This window comes from Haplochromis burtoni, unplaced genomic scaffold (assembly GCF_018398535.1).
Source record: "Haplochromis burtoni strain Fernald_Lab_line unplaced genomic scaffold, NCSU_Asbu1 Contig_126, whole genome shotgun sequence".
NCBI lineage: Eukaryota > Metazoa > Chordata > Actinopteri > Cichliformes > Cichlidae > Haplochromis > Haplochromis burtoni.
In genome coordinates, this window is record NW_024582487.1 from 997,721 (window position 1) to 1,016,657 (window position 18,937).

The 18,937-nt window shown below is 39.4% G+C and overlaps 1 protein-coding gene across 1 annotated transcript in view; it reads left to right on the forward strand.

The window, feature by feature from the left end:
- Positions 1-16,447: 16,447 nt before the first annotated feature.
- Positions 16,448-18,937, forward strand: part of aig1 (androgen-induced 1 (H. sapiens)) — a 30,198-nt gene continuing 27,708 nt past the window's right edge. The window contains exon 1 of the mRNA XM_005929896.3: positions 16,448-16,752. Coding sequence (XP_005929958.1) covers positions 16,612-16,752 — 141 coding nt within the window. The 5' untranslated portion in view covers positions 16,448-16,611. The remainder of the gene's footprint in view (positions 16,753-18,937) is intronic.

Consider the following 18,937-nt stretch of genomic DNA (forward strand, 5'->3'; position numbering starts at 1 on the left):
ATACAGTGAAATCTGTGTCTACACTATGGACAGGTCACAGGAGACAGTAGACAATAGCAGCAGCAAGTTTCCCAGCCACTTTAGCCTAGTGTAGCATGACAAAGGCATGGTTTAGGCTCATCTGATTCACTGCAGACTACATAAGGAAAAGGAAAAATTAAATTCTAACCTTAAAGATCAAGAGTGTGTGTCTCCTTAAGCCACACAAGGAGCTTGATGCTTCCACAGGAAAGGGACCAGAAGGCTGAAGACTCTGCCTCCCATTCTTCTTTTGGAAACTGCAGGAAGCACAAGCAAGCCTGCAGTCTGAGAGCAAAGTGCTCTGATAGAATAATATGTCACTATGACGTGTTTAGGATTTTTGTGTGTGAACAGCAAAGGTGTTGGTTGTTTGACTTTATGTACTTCAGGACTAAGGGAAGCCAGCCAATCCTGCTGCACAATACTTATGCTCAGCTAAGCTGACTGGATCTTGGCTAAAGCGCCATATGAAGTGACATTAATCTTCACGTATTCCTAATAATGTTGAACTGTTTTAGGGTTTGACTATGTCAGTTGATTTTGAAGTTCAGAGTTACATATTGCCAAGAGCCAACATCACATGAAACTAAAACTGTAGCTACTATATTCTAGTTTTAGTTCAGAACACTCTGCCAGTGTTGAACAGTTTGAAAAATAACCATAATGATGCCAGAAGATGACCGTGTGCTAATGGTTATAATCATGTTTCTTACCACTGAAAATCCAAGAAAGTGAGTGCAACAATTGTGCATCAATCTGGTGGGTTGCACTATATTTTTAGGTGGGCCCTTAGTATTCACACAATACCTACTCTGGCTCCTTTCATGTGTAAAACACATTTGGAAATACAGCAGAGCTCATTTAGGCAGCCCTCCTGCTAATAAATTAGGCTTGTTAAAGCCTCTTTTTTTGAATGTGGCTATCTCTTTGTGCTATTAAGTTACATTAGGCTGTGCAAGTGCCTTTCAGTAGCAGGTGGCAGATTTTATAAATGACTGGACCTTGTACCTGCAGCTTCACAGGTTTGATGCCTCTGACAGGTACAGCATTAGCCAAAGACACGGGCTCTGACGTAACCATTCACTCTGACAATAAACAGGTCAGGCCTTTTGCACAGCCCTCAGACATCTTCAAATAGCTCCCATTTTACCCGGGAACACATAATGACACATAATGGTCTGATAATTGTCTCGATGGCATCCGTCCTTTTAGAGAAGTTACCCAAGGTGAGAGTGAAAGAGAAAGAGGAAAAGATCTTGTTCGGCAAAGATGGAGCCATCAGTGAAGGGACTAGAAACACTGTGGGGTTTTTTTGTTTTTTTTCTTGTCGAGGCTTCGCTGGTGCCCACAGCCGATAACACCGTGAAAGTTTTATCTCAAAGGGTTGTATTTGTGGCATTATTATTTCAAGGCCTACAGTAAAGAAACCAATATATGACTGTCCTGAGTCACATTTCAAGCACTTTTCCTGTGGTAATAGAGCCACCAGAAGAAGCAAGTGATTTATTTCTAATTTGTTTTCCAGTGTTCCAGGACATAGTGTTTGTCTGGAGTGGTGTGAATTTTGCAGAGTGTGAATCCCACCTTCCGCTCACAGTTGTGATGCCAGTTGCTCCCCTGCAATTCCAGCTATTCAAAGAACACTTGAGTTCTAAACAAACAATCGGCAGTCTGAGATGCCGAGAAGTCATCAGAGACTGATTTGGTACTGACTAAAAAATCAGTTACTCAAATTTGGCTTGCTTTATCATCCACTTTGACGCTTATGGGGAATATAACGTAATACTGCATTCAGTAAGACTTGATATAAACAACTGAGACCTCATAAGGAATGTGTTTACAAAGGTCAGAAGTAAAAAGAGACAAGGATTGTTTTCTCATAGACTTCGCAAAGAAATCCTTTTGAAACTGGAAGAACTGGTTTGAGGAACTCCTGAATTGTCTTTGCTTTTTAGGCCCAGTAGCTATGATCATCTTTTATATAAAGTTTATAATATGACTGATCATTTATAAGCTAAAACTAGCAAAACGGTTTAGTAAATTGAACCCAAAGATGATTTAAAGGGAACATATTCCATTCATCTGCATCAGACTGGTGAGAAGTCCATGGTGTACCCCGCCTTTCTCCCTATGGCAGCTGGGATAGGCTCCTGGATGAATAGATATCCACAAATTTTTTAACTTCATATATTTTTTTCATGCGCTCTACTAAAACAGCTTTGCTTAATTCACTTCTGCTCCCTTTAAGGCCGCCTTCCTTTTAAGCTAAATCCCTTCTGATTGGCAGCCCCTCACAAGCAAAACATTTTGAGTAATGGGTGGGGCTTCTGTGCTCACCAGTAGAGCTGTGTTTCTATGACGACCATATGACAGAGCAGTGAAACACCTCAGCTTTTAGTTTACATACGCTGACCTCATTTTAAAACTTGTTTAATGTCATCATTGACCTTTCCAACATATATTTAAAACAGAAAATAAGAAAAAGTATAGCAGAAGGTTCTGCTATCATGAATTATTCAATTTTTCATTTGATTTGTTTCATCATTTTTTTAGTCATGCTACTGGTGTAGAGACCTGGAAGGGGGAAAAACATTGCTACATAGGACAGTTGGTGGAGCTACTGCAAAAGCTGGTCAATTTTCCATCTGTATAAAACTATAAACATTTATGACACCTCTTCACAAAAGGAAAATATAAATAAATCAGATCTGAAAAAGCTTCAAGGTTTGGGCAGTTGCAAGCAATCGTGAAAAATCTGTTCTCTTATGAGGCTGCAAAAAAAACAAAAAACAACAAACTACATTGATAAATATATAAATACTAGGGGTGCAACAATACTTGTATCGATATTGAACCATTCGATACAGTGCTTTCGGTTCGGTACGCATATGTATCGAACAATACAACATTTTTCATTTATTTTATCAACTTTTCTTCTGACGATGCTGTCTGTGTTGACAGGTCAGTGGATCTGCGTTCGACTACTCCGCTTAGGCTGCACTGTCGAGCGCAGATCCACTGAGCGCAGCGCAAGCTAGCAAGACAGAAGCTAAGTTCGTTGCAACATGGCAAATTGAACCTCCCCCACCCACCTTCAGATCTGGCCTTTGGAACTATTTTGGTCTTCATGTGAAGTATGACCCTGAAGGTAAGCGCGTCGTGGACAAAAGTAAAACAGTATGTTGGATGTGCCACGCAATGCTCAATTACATGGGTGGGAACTACTGCGTTAGCGCAGTTTGCTCGTTAACGTGTTGATGCTGTCCAGCCCCACACACGGGGCGATCCGCGGTAGCTCGTTTACGGAGATTTGTCGTGTTTTAAAGCAAAGGTGAGCGCTTCAGTGTTTTGATTGTTAGTTTCAGTGGGTCCTGTGGTCTGCTCTAAGGCAGTATAGTGACAAGGCAGTAATATCATGGTTAGGTGTCATGACATGCAGGTTTTGGGGATGATCACACAGGAATTAACGATATTAAAGAAGTGGTTTGATATAAATAAATTATCATTGAATCTAGATAAAACCAAATTTATGTTGTTTGGAAACCAAAAGAAAAACATCAAAGTAGAAATATGTGTTGACAATGTATATTTAGAAAGAGTAAATGAAATAAAATTTCTTGGGGTGATCATCGACCACAAGCTCTGTTGGAAGCCACACATTACTTATGTTCGGGGAAAATTGGCACGGGGCATTGCCGTCCTGGGGAAAGCAAAGCATATGTTGGATCAGAAAGCACTCCACATTTTATACTGTGCTTTACTACTGCCATATATGAGCTACTGTGTAGAGGTCTGGGGAAACGCATACAAAAGTAACACACAAACAATAACTATAATACAGAAAAGGGCCATTACATTAATAAATAATGTGGGGTACAAGGACCATACAAATGCACTCTTTGTCAAAATGCAAGCTATTAAATTCCAAGACTTGGTGAAGCTTAAAACAGTGCAAATAATGTATAAAGTAAGAAATAAATTGCTTCCAAAAGAAATCTGTAAATTGTTCATAGAAAGAGAAGGTGGGTATAACTTAAGAGGGAAATGGAATTTAAAAATACAAAGTGCTAGAACAACTTTAAAAACGATGTCTATCTCAATTGCAGGAGTTAAATTATGGAACAGTCTAACAGAAGAAATAAAAGACAGTAAAAACATAAAATAGTTTAAAGTAAAATATAAAAACCTAATTTTAAATAAGTATAAGAATGAAGAAAACGGGGTTAATCCAGGACGGTAATGTTGCTGGTAATGGTGTTGTGGTTCTTTTTTGGTGTTTTTGGTTTTGGTTTGTTTGTTTTTCCATAACTTGTGTATCTGCAAATATACACATTCTGTATTTTTCATATGAAAGAAACTATACTGTGGTGGGGCTTGCTAATTTCTTGTTTTTGATTTTTGTATGTTTTGTTTTGTTTTGCTTTATTTTTGTTGCATATGTTGTTTGTTTAATTTAAGACAAAAAAACAAAACAATTAAATGAATGAGAGGTAAAACTTGAGGGGGTAGGGACAAATAAGTAAATACTTCTGCCTACTCCTTTTCAAACAAATAATGGAATAATAGTTTGTAATGATTGTGAAGGCACATGTTTGAAATGTTTGAAATAAAAATGAACTGAACTGAACTGATGTGTAAATGTCCAGGCCTTTCTCGTCATTTTTTAGTGATTTGGAGGGCTAGTTCTCCAGGTTTTCTGATGGTATGATGAAGTTTTTCTTTGAACATTTTTCATCTATTTTCACTGACATTTCAATCATTCAAGCATTATAAAGGAGCCTAACACAGTATGTTTCTCCTAACAAAGTGCCAAAGAGCTATTAACTGAAAACATATATATCTCAGCATGGTATGCAGTGTGGTCTTAAAGATTTTGAGAAAACTGGACAAGTGGAAGAGAAAAGTTGTAGGCCTACATATCCACAGCAGAGGAACAGTATCTGAAAGTCATACCATTATGAAACTGGGGGGAAAAAATCCACAAGCTGGACATGAGAGATGCATTTGGCTCTTCAGCTGATTCATCTAATGCTTCATCAAAAATGGTCTCAGTGAAAGGATGTCTGTCAAAAAGCCATTCTAATTGAAGGGGGAAAGGAAGAAGTGGCTGAGGTATGCTAAATTACTGGAATGAAAATCAGCCCAGTTCTTGTAACTTGAAAATCAGGTCCAGTGGAGAGAATTAAACATTTTTGGTTCAAATTGTTGTCAGTATAGAGGACATCAGGAGAGACATACAAAAGTAAATGTCTACATCCATGTGTAAAACATGGTGGAGGCTCTGTCATGGTTTGGGACTGCATTTTACCCAGTGTTGTTGGACATTTTGTCAAAATTGATTACATTTGAACACATACAAAAGCACCATCAGAATAGCTTCACTTTTCAGCATGACAATGATCCCAAAAACACTCCCAATGCAGTAAAAACATACCCAGATTGAAGAAAACTGAAATTCAATTCATGGACTGGCCTCCCCACAGCCTAGAGTCTAACTTCATTGTAGCAGAGTGGGATCATCAAAAGGCAGAAACATCCCAAAACAGCTTTGAATGTCCTTCAACAATCCTGGAGAACCGTTCCTGAAGACTACGTCAAGAAATTACAAGAAAGCTGCTAAAAGAGTTCTGGCTGTATTGAAGAAGGTGGTCAGACCGAATATTGTTGTTATTGCTTTATATACTTAATTTCCATATCTGTTTACACATGTTTCAAAAATTGCCGCATGTACTTCCCATTTTCCAAGCAACAATGTAAAGAAGCGATGGGTGGCTAAGGACTTTCACACAGTACCTCATCTGATCTGATCAACACTGACTTCCAATGTTAGATTCAATGACCCAGCATTGAAAAACCTGAGTAAAAGAAGGGATTTGGGCCGGGAGAAGTATGTTCATACGTGCTCTAAGCTACACTTCGCAAGGGTTACTCGTTATTGCGTCTGATTTAAGAACTATCCAGCATTTGGCTGAACATCATGTACCCTGTCATAATAGCTGGCTTGCCTCGTCTTGTTCTCCATGTGGGCGTTCCTAACGTGATAATAATGTGATGTCACAGGGGAACAATGAATTGTTTACTGCCACACTAGACAGACAGACAGACAGATTTCTCTCTTGGCCTGTATACATGCTTATTGTTGCTTTGTGTTCCTGTTCATGTGTATTTGTATCTGTGGGTGTGTTTGTGCCGGTTACAGATAAGTGGATTAATGTCTGCCATCTCCCATAAGAGGCTCATCGGGATATGACCTCATCACCACTGGCCCCGGAGTCCCCATGGCGACACCGTGGTAACACAGCACCATGGCGACAGGGAGCTGGAGCATTTTCTGATGTGACAATTTGCATCTGCTTTTCATACGAAGCCCAGCGGGAAGGTGAATGCAGTCTTGGAGACCATGCAGTGTTTTTCAATGTATACTGTACAAATATTGTATACGTACAGAAATGTTTGCAGGATTTCAGGCCCCAGTGCCATACATGAACAAAAACACGTGGAAAACACTTGAATGCCATTAGTCGATCTCTAGCAAATGCCTTCGTATGACTCACAGCTTTAATAATTTGTTTTTCTTTCAAGCCAGCTGCTGTTTTCATGTGGTGGATATGTCATTCTACTTTAATGAAACACATCAACATCTTTTGATTATACACTGTTCTTCTGCCATGCAGTGTGCCTCTGCTTTGAAAGATAATTTAAAAATAAGAGGGGAAAAAACAGGCATCACCTGCGATATAAAAAGGAATAACATTTACCAACCCTAGAGCTTTTTAGACGTGGATTTTAGTATTATTATTATTTTTTATTTTTTTTTGCTCTTTCAAAAATGTAAATTTAGGGTAATCGAATGGATTAAAATTGGAATGTCTCCATATACAATAATACAAAAGCATTTATCACACATGGCTCATACTTTTTTCTTAAATTATGTGAGATGTTAAAGAAAAAACTGCTTCTCATGTATGTTATTGGTGGAGCAGTCTGGGTCAGTATTATTTTTAATTATCATCATCATCATTTTAGCTTCAACTTGCTTCCACATCCTGCTGAATATAAAAATACTTACCAAAGAGTTAGAGTAACACAGAGTGAAATGTCTATAGTACACAGTAGACGCTTCTTTTCTATCATGAAAATCATTTAAGTGTTTTATTAAAAAGTAACAAAAATCTTTCCACTAACATTTCACAGCAAACTGACACAGCTGACCTTTTATTATGAGATTCTGAGTACAGTCAACGGAGAAGTTCCAGTTTTACTTTATCTTTGTTTTGGTTTCCATCAGTTCCTGAGAAAAATATCATGGTTTTGTATTACCAGTTTTGCATTAGTGTACATTTGCGTAATCTAATTTCTGTTTCAAAACCAAAACAAAGACTGTAGCCCTCAAAGATTTGAGGAGAGGAAATAGAGCTGCGACTCATTCATCAGACAGAACGTTTTGTGATCCCGGTGACTAAACAAGTCTCAGAGGATTCTAGCAAAAGTCTTTCACAACAGCTACACATTATTTTAAATGACCTTCTGATGGTTACAGGTTAACTTTTAGAGACTATTTAGTGTCAAGCATGACATCAGTTCAGGTACAAAAGCACAAAGTCAATTTCAGCCCACTGTTACTGTAAAGAAGTTGTGTTTGCTTGGCTCTGCAAGCCACTTTACAACCCACCTCATTTTTGGCTCCACCTTTCCATGGTGTATCTGACTTAATCTAAATGATATCTGTGGTCACTGAGAAGCTCAGAAGCTCTCCTCCAGCTCATCAAGGGGAACATGGAGTTGCCCCCAAGCCAGCAAAGATATACAATCTCTCAAGTATCTTCTGGGTTTCTGCCAGGGCTTCCTTCCAATAGGAAATGATAATTGGACTGATTCTTAAACAGCGCTTTATACAACATGACTCATTCACCCATTTACACCCATTCACACAAGCACTTATCTCTATGATTTGTCCCACTGAAGTGCCTTCTATCTAACATTCACACACATTCACATTCCAATGGATGCGTCAGAGAGCAACGTGGGGTTAGTCTCATACCCAAAGACATTTGGCATGCAGGCTGGAGCAGCCAGAGATCAAACCACTTTGGATTAGGAGATGACCGGCTCTAGCTCCTGAGCTACAGACACCACAAAGCACCTTACCTACGAGGCATTTAGGAGGTGTCCTGGTCAGATGTCAACTACTTTGCTTTCATGCTCAGCTCTCTCTTCACCACAATAGATCAACACTTGTCTGCCTGTCTATCTCCAGCTCCCCCCAATCTATCTTCCCCAATCACGAACAAGAATCTGAGATACTTGGGGCAGCAAGTCTTTCTAGACATGAACTGATCATTCCTCCTTTTTCCAAATGAGAACCAGTGCTTTGGAGGTGACAATTCTTATGCAGCTTCACACTCAGCCGCAAACCACCCCAGACCCAGGTGGAGACCACAGCCTGATGAAGCCCGAAGAACCAAATCATGCACAAAAAGACAATTTTACTCACTAAAACTCATGCACACACTTTTTGACAGCCTGTCTCACACAGTAAGCCATCTTCTTTGTCAGATAATTACATCAATATGCTGAAAAACACACCGAACGTCCAAACGTGTGTTGGCACTTACACACTGACTTTATTTTTCGGCCCCTGAAGTTGCTGCTTGGTCATAATTCTCTGTGGATTTCAAGATTCGCCTCACACACAGGTTATTTGGTTCTTCTGATTAAAGCTGATATAAGAAGTACTGAGTGGCAATTCATGAAAAATGAGATCATGGCACATGACTCAAATTAAATCAGCCATTTACAACTACTTAGCATTAGTATTCACAGAACCTTCTATGACACAGAGATGGTTTTGGTGCCAATTCTCTCATCACATTGAGTATCGGCTAAAATAATAAGCATGGCCACAATCCCATCAAGCAAGTCATTTATCAAGCTTTAATGTACTGGTTGTAGTCCCAGACTGGAACTCTTAATCCTCTCTATTCATGGTCTGTATGCTCTGCTCAGTGTAAAGAAAAACAACCGTGAACAAGGAACCTGCTGAGTATTTATGGGAAGTTGTGAATAATCCATTACATAAGAGAAGTGAATACACACACTCACACACACACACACACACACACACACACATGCAGACAGTCAAGTAGTTGCCTTCAGCTTTGTGCTTGAGTTGAACTGTAACGCTTTGCAAGACAAAGCACTTCTATGACAGCTGAGTGATTACTAATGCTTACTCATACAAGGATACGCATATTCAACACACACACACACACACAGAGCAAGACCGCTCCCCTTACTACCACACCTAGTTTCTCACAGAGTGACACACACTTCTGAACATGCACACACGCACACACACACACACACACACACATACGTACTGTACTCTTTATCTTACCATCTTCTGTTTCTTGCTGGTGGACACAGACACTTGCACATGCTTACATTTTACTAAGGCGTGGCCTAAGGGTTACGTAAAAGCTTGGGAGGGCAAAGGTCAAACCACATGAAAATATCGTTCAAAGGGGCATCTTCATAGGTGGTGTGATACTTCCAACAGTAATAGCACCATACCAGAGATTTTAGGGCTAAACAGTGCCCCTTGCTGGTCTGTGATACACAGACACACTCAACCAGTGTCTTCATTGTGAACTTGGAAAAACAAGGAGTTAAAAATCAGTGTGATTATTAATAATTATGTTCATGATGTGGATAATGTTCTCAACTAGTATTCTGTTGACATCTATTTATATTCTTTACTGTTGCTGTCATTATAACATGACATTGTTCACCTATTGCTTCCACTTTTTAAGCCAATCAGAAAATGTCTAATCGTTCCCCACTTTATTTTTTTTCTATCCCAGAATTTTGTTTTCATTTACTCTCTTGTGGTGGATCATAACTAGTATTTCAAAATAAAAGAAAGCAAGACAGAGAGAATCTGCGAAATCACCTGGACCTGTGTTTATTCTTCTGCAGATAGACCTTGTTTGGTCAAAATGCTATATACTTTGACTTGATTAATTGAATAATAATGTATTATTTAATTTACAAAATATTTGTAATTAAATAACTTTATTTTCTTTTTAATAACTCATCACACCTACTGGCTTCATCGAGCTTTAAAGATAACATAAAGTAAACAAACCTACATAAAATGACATTTTTAGGAAATAGCTAGGTGCTGCTGATCAAATGCACTTCCATAACTGATCACCAGTAAGTGTGAGCACCTATATAAAAAAAGGAGATTTTGTGCTGGTCCAGATGAACAAAATGTCAGAGAGGAAAGATATCAACTGTAAGCTTAGAGAAATTGCCTATCAAGCTGGGAAGAGTTATAAGAGTTATTACAATTTCAAGTTCATCATTCTACAATGAAAAGGTACAAGTGGAAACAGTCAAGACATTCACATATCTTCACATGAGTGGATGTCTCAGTTACTACTTCACCACAGACTGTGCAATTCTGAGAGAAACTTAAAAAAAAACAAACCCCAGGAGATACATCTCAGACCCTACAGGAATCAGGCGTCAGCATGTTAAAAGTTAAAGTTCATGGCTGTATGACCATAAAAAGACTTAACAAGTATGACTTATTTGAATGCATGACTTCTTAACAACAACAAAAACAACCTTCTGTAAGAATGTCCTTTGGACAGACAAAACCACAGCAGTGTGTCTGTGTTTGGTGAAAACCCAACACAGCATATCAGAACAAACACCTCATGCCAACTGTCAGCATGGTGATGGAGGGGTGATTGTGTAGGCTTGTTCTGCAGCCACGGGACCTGGGCACCCTGCAGTCGATGAGTTGACCGTGAACTCCTCTGTATACCAAAGTATTCTGGAGTCAAATGTGAGGTCACCTGTGTGACATCTAAAGCTTAGCTCAGATTGGTTCATTCAAAAGGATAATAATGCCTAGCACACGAGCAAATAGAAAGAAGACAACAGTCAAGGTGCTGCAATGGACCAACCAAAGTCCAGACCTGAACCTAACTGAAGTGCTGTAGCAGGACCTTAAGAGAGATGTGGGTAAATGAATCCCCTCAAACCTCAATGAACATAGAGAGGACCAATATTCCTCCACAACAATTTAAGTAAAGTAATCTTTTATATGTATAGCACCTTTCTAGATAGACATCACAAAGAGCCTCAGAGCAAAACACCAAAACAAATGCGAGAGCTGGATAAAGTCATTCAGATCTTACTGCTGTTCTACAAGTTATTTCAGGAAGTGTGGTTAGTTTTTAAACTCTGGAATATGTTGACTTGTTCTTACTTTCTCCCTCTTATTCCCCAACAGTCACAATAATGTTTCCACACTGGAATATTTTGGAGAGGAAAAGAGGAAGACAACAAGAACGAGAAAAGGGGAAAGAGGAAGCAAGTTTCTGCCAGCTCTATGCAGACCCTCCATAGAATTAAAAGTGTGTCTCCACAAGGCTGGAAACTGGCATCCTGATATAACTGACTTATTTCCACAATGGGAAACTCACATGCCCCTAACACACTGACAGAAACAGAGCTATCTTTGTGAGGTCATATACTAACATAATTTCCTAGAATCTTACTTTACCTTAATCAGTGCAACTAAATGCCACAGTCTACCCAAGCAGCTACCCCATTAATCTGACCTAAACTCAAACCTGAACCCTTCAGCAGTGGGACCTATTATTCCAAAATGTTATACTTTTTTAGCTTTTTATGATTTGCTATTCAAAATAATCCTTACTTACCTTTTACTGGGCACAGATACAGCCCAGCAGTTCATTCACAAGCCTTATACACACAGCCACACACTGACACACATGCACACACACTCTCTCACACACTCAGAAGCACCAGCTTTTTCCAGGATTCTCAGGGATCTGTGAGGGTCAAAGTATTCCATCCAATCATTCTGGCATTTTCCACAAAACTCTTCCAAACCCCAAAACAAGCGGTATTAAGAGCTTTCTCCCATGGCAGCCATGGTTACTGCTTTGAGTTGCCAGTCGGAATAAGACACTGTTTTCAGTCACTCAGCAACGACGACTGAGGTGCCCTTTAGCAAGACACTCAATCTTTAAATATCTCAAGTGGAGTTGTTCTGTTAGCTCTGTTGTTGGGAATCTTTTGTGTTTACAAAAGATACTAGGAAAGCAACAATGGCAGTTGACAACAGATTTGTTCACACTTTGTTACTGAATCTCAAAGTTCCATTCAGACATATTACTTGCATTTTAAATGGAACTGACTACTTGGATTTGGACAAGTCTATCACTATGTTATGGTAATTTAACAGCGGAAATCCCAAATCTTCCCAAATCTGGATCATCACCAAAACATATTCAGTATTCCTTGTTCCAAGCCTTGCAGGCAGGCAGCTGGATGAAGTCATAATGTCTCTGGCACGACTAAATAAATGACTCAGTATTTTAAGAGGGGGCTTTACCAGTTTGACTTCAAGCTCAGACCCCTCCAATTTATAACAAAAAGCTTGCAACGTAAACTGGGGGTGCAGAGATCGACAGTTTTACCAAGTGTGAATGGTTTTACAGTATAAACTACTGTGTTGAGTCATACTTTTTTATGGAAAAGGAACTAATTGCTTTGGGCTCGACCTATATTAGGAAGTATGGATGTATTGATTTTGACCTGTTTCTTATGAGTTCCCAAACTTGATAGATACACAAAATTAAATCACTCGTCACTACTCTTATAAACAAAGATGTCACAAACTGAGTCAAATCAATTCATTACTCTTGCTGGTTCCACGGAAAGCATCTAGCAGCTAAAAGGGACTGGATTTTACAAAACCGTCAGTGCAGGCAGACAGTCCAAACAAGGTAAGAGGGGAAAGCTAACCATCATCTCAATGTCTATTCTGAACAAGGAGGAATGCTGAATGTTCTGGAACAGGAAGTGGACTTAGATCCACTTCCTGAGTTTTGGTGTTCCTTCATGGAAAACACAACCTCGTGGGTGGCTGTAGCTCTGGAGGTAGAGCAGATCATTTGCTAACTGGAAGGTTCATAGTTTAAACCCCGGCTGCTGCAGTCTGCCTGCCAAATATCCTTAGGCAAAAAACTAACCCCAAATTGCTCTCAGATCCACCCATCGGAGTTTAGATGTGTGTGAATGTTAACTAGAAAGCACTTAAGCATAGAATGAAGTGCTTGCATGAATGGGTGAATGAGGTAAAGTTGTACAAAGCGAGTTCTTTGAGTACTAAGGTAGAGTAGAAAAGTGCTTTACTGTATAAGAACCAGTCATTGACAGGTATTATTTCCATGTATAGCATCTACCCCTGTTTTTTTTCCCTCCTAACCACACTGTGGTGGAGAAGTACGTATTTCTGAAAAGGTGAAAACATTTCGTGACAAAATTGGGTTTCAGCTGAAGTTTTTATTAGGTGGACCAAACTGAGAACAAACCCCCATAACCTGTTTTTTTGTTTTTGGTCTTTTTCCTCATGCATTGGTACAGCTCCAGCTCCAGCTCCCAGCCAATCACGGCTGATGACCATCCTTCTATGAGCCTGTTTCTGAAAGGGAATTGGAGGAGTTCTTCCTTCCTACCATCACCAAGTGTTATTTAGATCACATGATCACTGAGGCTCTCTCTGTATTCTCTCTAGATCTTTACTCTTGAAGGTACTTTGTCACAAGTGCTGTTGTGAACTGGGGCTTTGCAAATAAAACTAAATAGAAAGTAACTCTAGGTCTATGACATGTAGCTTAGCCACTTAACCACCACAACCACTGGCTGTGTGGTGTAACCAGATGGGCAGCTATGGTGGGATAGATGTACAGTCACCTCTTGTGGTCACCCCTTGGCTAGTCAGGCTGACTGAAGTTTCCTATTCCATCATTAATTTATCATCTTGCTGTGAGGTGACAGTAATAACCTCTGTACTGTGCCTACTTATGTTATCCAAATGAATAGAAATTTTCAATATATGAAATATATGAGCTAAAATACTAGAATGGAGCTGCACATCCTGTTGACAAATCTCTGTAGGTTCATCATTAGCACTGAGTTCTTCACATTGTAATTAGACATGAAAAGTGGATCTTCATCCAAAGCATGTTATTTTTACTCAAAAGGATGACTATTAACACTAAAATTATAAAATGATGGACCCTTTGCAGATGTGTCACCAAGCCACTAAGTTCCTTTACAATTCAGTTTGGTAGTTTTTGTGTTGTCTTGCTGGCAGACAAAAAAATGAACAGATAAACAGATGGCTCTGTAAACAGAGCTTCACCACAACATTTGGCCTGGCAAAGGAACCCAAAAAGGGAGCCTTTTTAGGCACAAGTGTGTGGTCTTTACAGTATTTTGGCAGGTGGAACAGGCTGCTCAGTCACAGGCGTGACTTATGTTGCACTAAACACACTGAAACACATTACATGACAATCACAAGAGACTTGTGTAAGGTCTATCTGCCCATCCATCCATAAAGCTGTAAGTGCAGAGATGGCACAGCACTTCTGCCTGAGTAGCTGCTCAGCGTCACCATAGCAACAACATCACCTCTCTGCTCGCCTGCAGAGCTTCCTTAGATACTCTACATAGCTTAAATCAGTCGATTTTTATTTCAGCAACTGATTTATTAAAAACACACAGGTTTACCCTCCATCATAAAATTAGGTGACACACATTTACATTCATTATTTTCATTAAAGCTTAAGTATAGTTTAGAAAAAAAAAAACAATATTTGAAGTGCATGACAAACAAATGAACCAAATCCACCATCAGGCTGGTGGACACTCTTGAAAACCAGAAGGAGCTGTTACAGTGTAACTGGTAATGACTCTTTCACATCACTGTTGAAGATATTTGGTCCAATCTTAAGATTTGTATCACTGCCAAATTTAACTGCTGGCTTGACGTTCTTTGTATAAATAATTTTATGCCAGACGTAACAGGGACTCAAACCTTCTAAAAGATCTCTCGTCAGTCCACAGAATATTTTCCCAAATGTCTTGAGAATCCTCAAAATGTTTTTTTGGCAATTGTGAGACGAGCCTTTGTGTTCTTTTTGGTAAGCAGTGGTTTTCACCTGGGAACTCTCCCAAGGATGTCATTTTTGCCCAGTCGCTTTTATATTGTTGAATCGTGAACTCTGACATTAACTGAGAGAAGTGAGGCCTGCAGGTCTGTAGATGTTTTTCTGGTTTCTTTTGCGACCACCTGGATGAGTCACTGATGTGCTCTTGGAGTAATTTTTGGTAGGCTAGCCACTCCTGGGAAGGCACACCACTGTTCCAAGTTTTCTCTATTTATGGGTGGCGGTTATGGATGGACATGGTGGTTTCACTGGAATCCAAAATCCATAGAAATGGCTTTATAACCCTTTCCAGACTAACAGATGCTTCTCAGATGTTGTTGCTTCTTTAGATGATGTCAATGAAAAAGAATAATTCTAAATCAAACAGAAAATACTGTCTGACCATGAAGCCAGAAAAGGCCACACCTTTCAAAACTATTTCCTTGGCAGTGACAAAGTGCAAGGCGAAATTATGGGGATGTTGAACATAATTTCACCAGAGACACTTGGTATGGCTCAGGTTTTAAAAAAGAAAAAAGTATGTTAAACAATGCCATGCTTTTGTTAGCTGGCCCTTATAAAACCTAAAACCCCAGTCTAAGATAACGGCCATCACTACAGCAGCTATCAGCTTTTCACTTCAGCCATTTTTGTTTCACGTGTCGTATGATTTTTCATATGTGCATATAGAATCGATGGGTGCTGCCTGTTTCAATCAGCTGTTATTAGATGATAAAATTGCGATAAAAAAAACTATTAAAAAAGCCCAAAATGTAACAGCAACATACAATACTGTTGCAAATAAGAGACTAATGCTGCAGAAAGCCATAAATCTGATGATTTATTACACACAGTGGTGAAACAAACATTTTAATTTGTTTTTTATTAGTTATTTTATGAGTGCGCTCTCACTGCTGACACTTATTTTTAATATGTTGGCTGGTTGCACATTACAGCTCTGACACATCATAGGGCTACCATGACATAGTCCTGTGAAGGAGATGATGTGTCAGTTTGTTGGTATATCAAAATGAAATTATTCATTCACTTATTGATTAAACAGGTATTCTTGGTATGCGTTTACTGTTCTACTGGCTTTATTCCCACTACTTTCATCAACATTTTCTGCACCACCAGCTGAATGAATGCACAGTACCCGAACCTTTGGGTCATTTGTATCTCTAAGTGCAGATTGATTTTTATTTAATTACAATTTTATTTTGGATTTAAACTAAACTAAGCTTTGATGTGTATTTTTATTGTCCTAGTGTGCTTTATTCTAATATTCTTCAAGCTATGTGTTCCTTAAGAAAACAGCAACATACTGTAAGTCCCGCTATAACTGCACGGACTGTGGAGATTACACTCCTCCCCCTTTCATCATCACCATAACACGGAAGCAGTACACAGACAGTAGGGGGGCAGGAAAAGCACGGACAGGCAGGCAGGTTAAACCAAGTAAAAATACGAACACATAGAGACATTAGGGAGGTGAAAAAAAGCGCAGGCAGGTAGACGGACAAACAGATACAGGTGCAAAGCGAGCATCATGGCGCTGATCCCCTCGCAGGTTCTCCGGGTCGCCATCCTGCTGTCTTATTTCTCCATCCTGTGCCACTACAAAGCCTTAGACATGCCGGCACACCAGACCTACGGAGGCAGCTGGAAGTTTCTCACCTTCATCGACCTGGTGAGATTTCACGTCTAATCTGATCTCAACCCTAAACACCCCGGTGAAGTTACCGCGCAGCTCGAGGCGATGCACGCGCTGGAGAGAGTGCGCGCGTGGCGCTGCGATCACATTTAAATTCCGCCTCCTTGCGCTCTTTGTTTGACTCGATGATTCGTCGGCAGTGGCAGAGGGAGGGGTAAATTACACGGAGTTTCACTTGTCTGCAGTCGCGTTTGAAGCTCGCAACGTGGTTAGGTGCTGAGGTGAACCGGAACAGGTGCGTTGTGGGGCAGAAAGCTCTCCCGTCATAAAGGCTTCCCCTTGCGGGAGCGCGCCGCGGGTGCACCGAACCTTGTGAAAGCTTGCAGTTGGGAAGTGTCAGAAAAATGATGACGAAGGACTGAGAGGCTCAGAAATGACAGGGATGTGGGATTTTTAGTGCTCGCTGATTGTTGGACAAGAAAAAAAATCGGTAATAAACTGTCAATCAATTTCTCAGTTATTTCTTATGTGTTTTAAAGAAGTTTGAAACAAGCTGCAGCCCAGAACATATCTGTACTAAGAAAGTGGGATTTACACTCAAGTCCATTTTAGACCATAGACTGTATATAAAAGATGGACATAGCCACTGGGATGCTTGCACTGTTGGGCTAGATCAGACTCTAATCACCTTCTCAAGAACACGTTCTGGAAAAAGACTTGCAGAATGAAATGATTTCTATAAAATAGACTTGATGTTTTATTCAGTGAAACTTGAAGCTATCTGCCAAAGTGCTTACCGAGGTCATGGCGCAAGGACACCGAGGGATGCTTTCACATAGACTTCCCATAATCTCGGAGTTGTTTCGCACAGCACTAGGGTCAACTCCTGGTGGCCTTTATAAAGTGCTGGTTAAGGCATTTCAGGTTGATGATGTTGATCATCGTGCACACTCACGCTAATAGCAAAAGGGAATAAAAATATGGTGGTGAAAATATGCACAAGTTATCTGTAGGTCCTGCTTGTGAACAAATTTTGCTTGTTTTAATTTATAAATTAGTTCTCCACTTTACAGACATCATACAAGACAGATGTAGTTTGGAGAAAGTGGCTTAAACCAGCAGAAGGTGTCTGTTGTTGTTGCACAAAGTCTTTTGGTTGCATAGAAGTCTACAGGAAAACGTTTAGATTTCTGTGTGACCCCAGTAAACAGTAATGATGTAACCTGGATTTAGATAGTAATCGTTGTGACCGGACTCAAAAGCCACAATATAAAGACTGATACCTTTTTCCACACCTCATCAGGTGTAGATCATCACACAGGATCAGGCCCAGACAAAACACAAAAACTCCTGTACAGTGTCTGAATAGAAGATAAGTGCCTGCAATCACCTGCAAAGCTCAATGCACAGAATTTTTTCAGTGCTCAGTGTCCCTGTTTTCTCAGTGACCAATCAAAATCAAGAAGAGGCTTGACCCAATGATATAAATTCTGTGTTAACAGCAAAGGAAATATGTTTAAGTGCTTGAGAGTGACCTCTCAGGGGCTAAAGACACATAATGTTAAAACTAGAGATGGTACGATACCACTTTTTTATGTCCCATACCGATATCATAAATTTGGATATCTGCCGACACCGATATGAATCTGATATAGTGTTTTTTAATCACTAAAAATGTTTTTTAATATCTTGCTGCTTTTTGTATAAGTTCATACTCAAGTTACGAAAAACAAACAAACACTAAAGCTATTCTGTTATACCTGTATGCAAAAAATATACTGCACCCAAAATATTTCATAGTTCAGCAATACTGATCAATCTAATAAAGTTAAACTTACTCCATCCTCCCGATTCTGGTATTTTAAAGAGTAAACAACCTAACCAATAGGGTTCTAAAACTCCCAGCAAAAAAAATAAATAAATAGGGAACCACCCCCCACCCTCCACCTCATGATGCTTAATCGACATAATCAACTTTAATTTGATGCAGTGTGGAAAAAAAATGCACAGAAATAAATTATTTTTCAAGAATAATTAAATAGATTCAACATCTTTCTTCAACAGAATTGCAGACTACACAGATGGTACCTTCCCAAAGGAAAAAGTACTATAGTTTACTAGGGTATATTAGACTTAACAGTTACTATATACAGTAATGGACTTCTATACATTTTTCATCAGATTAAAACTTTGGGTGTAAGATACAGATAATTATTTATTA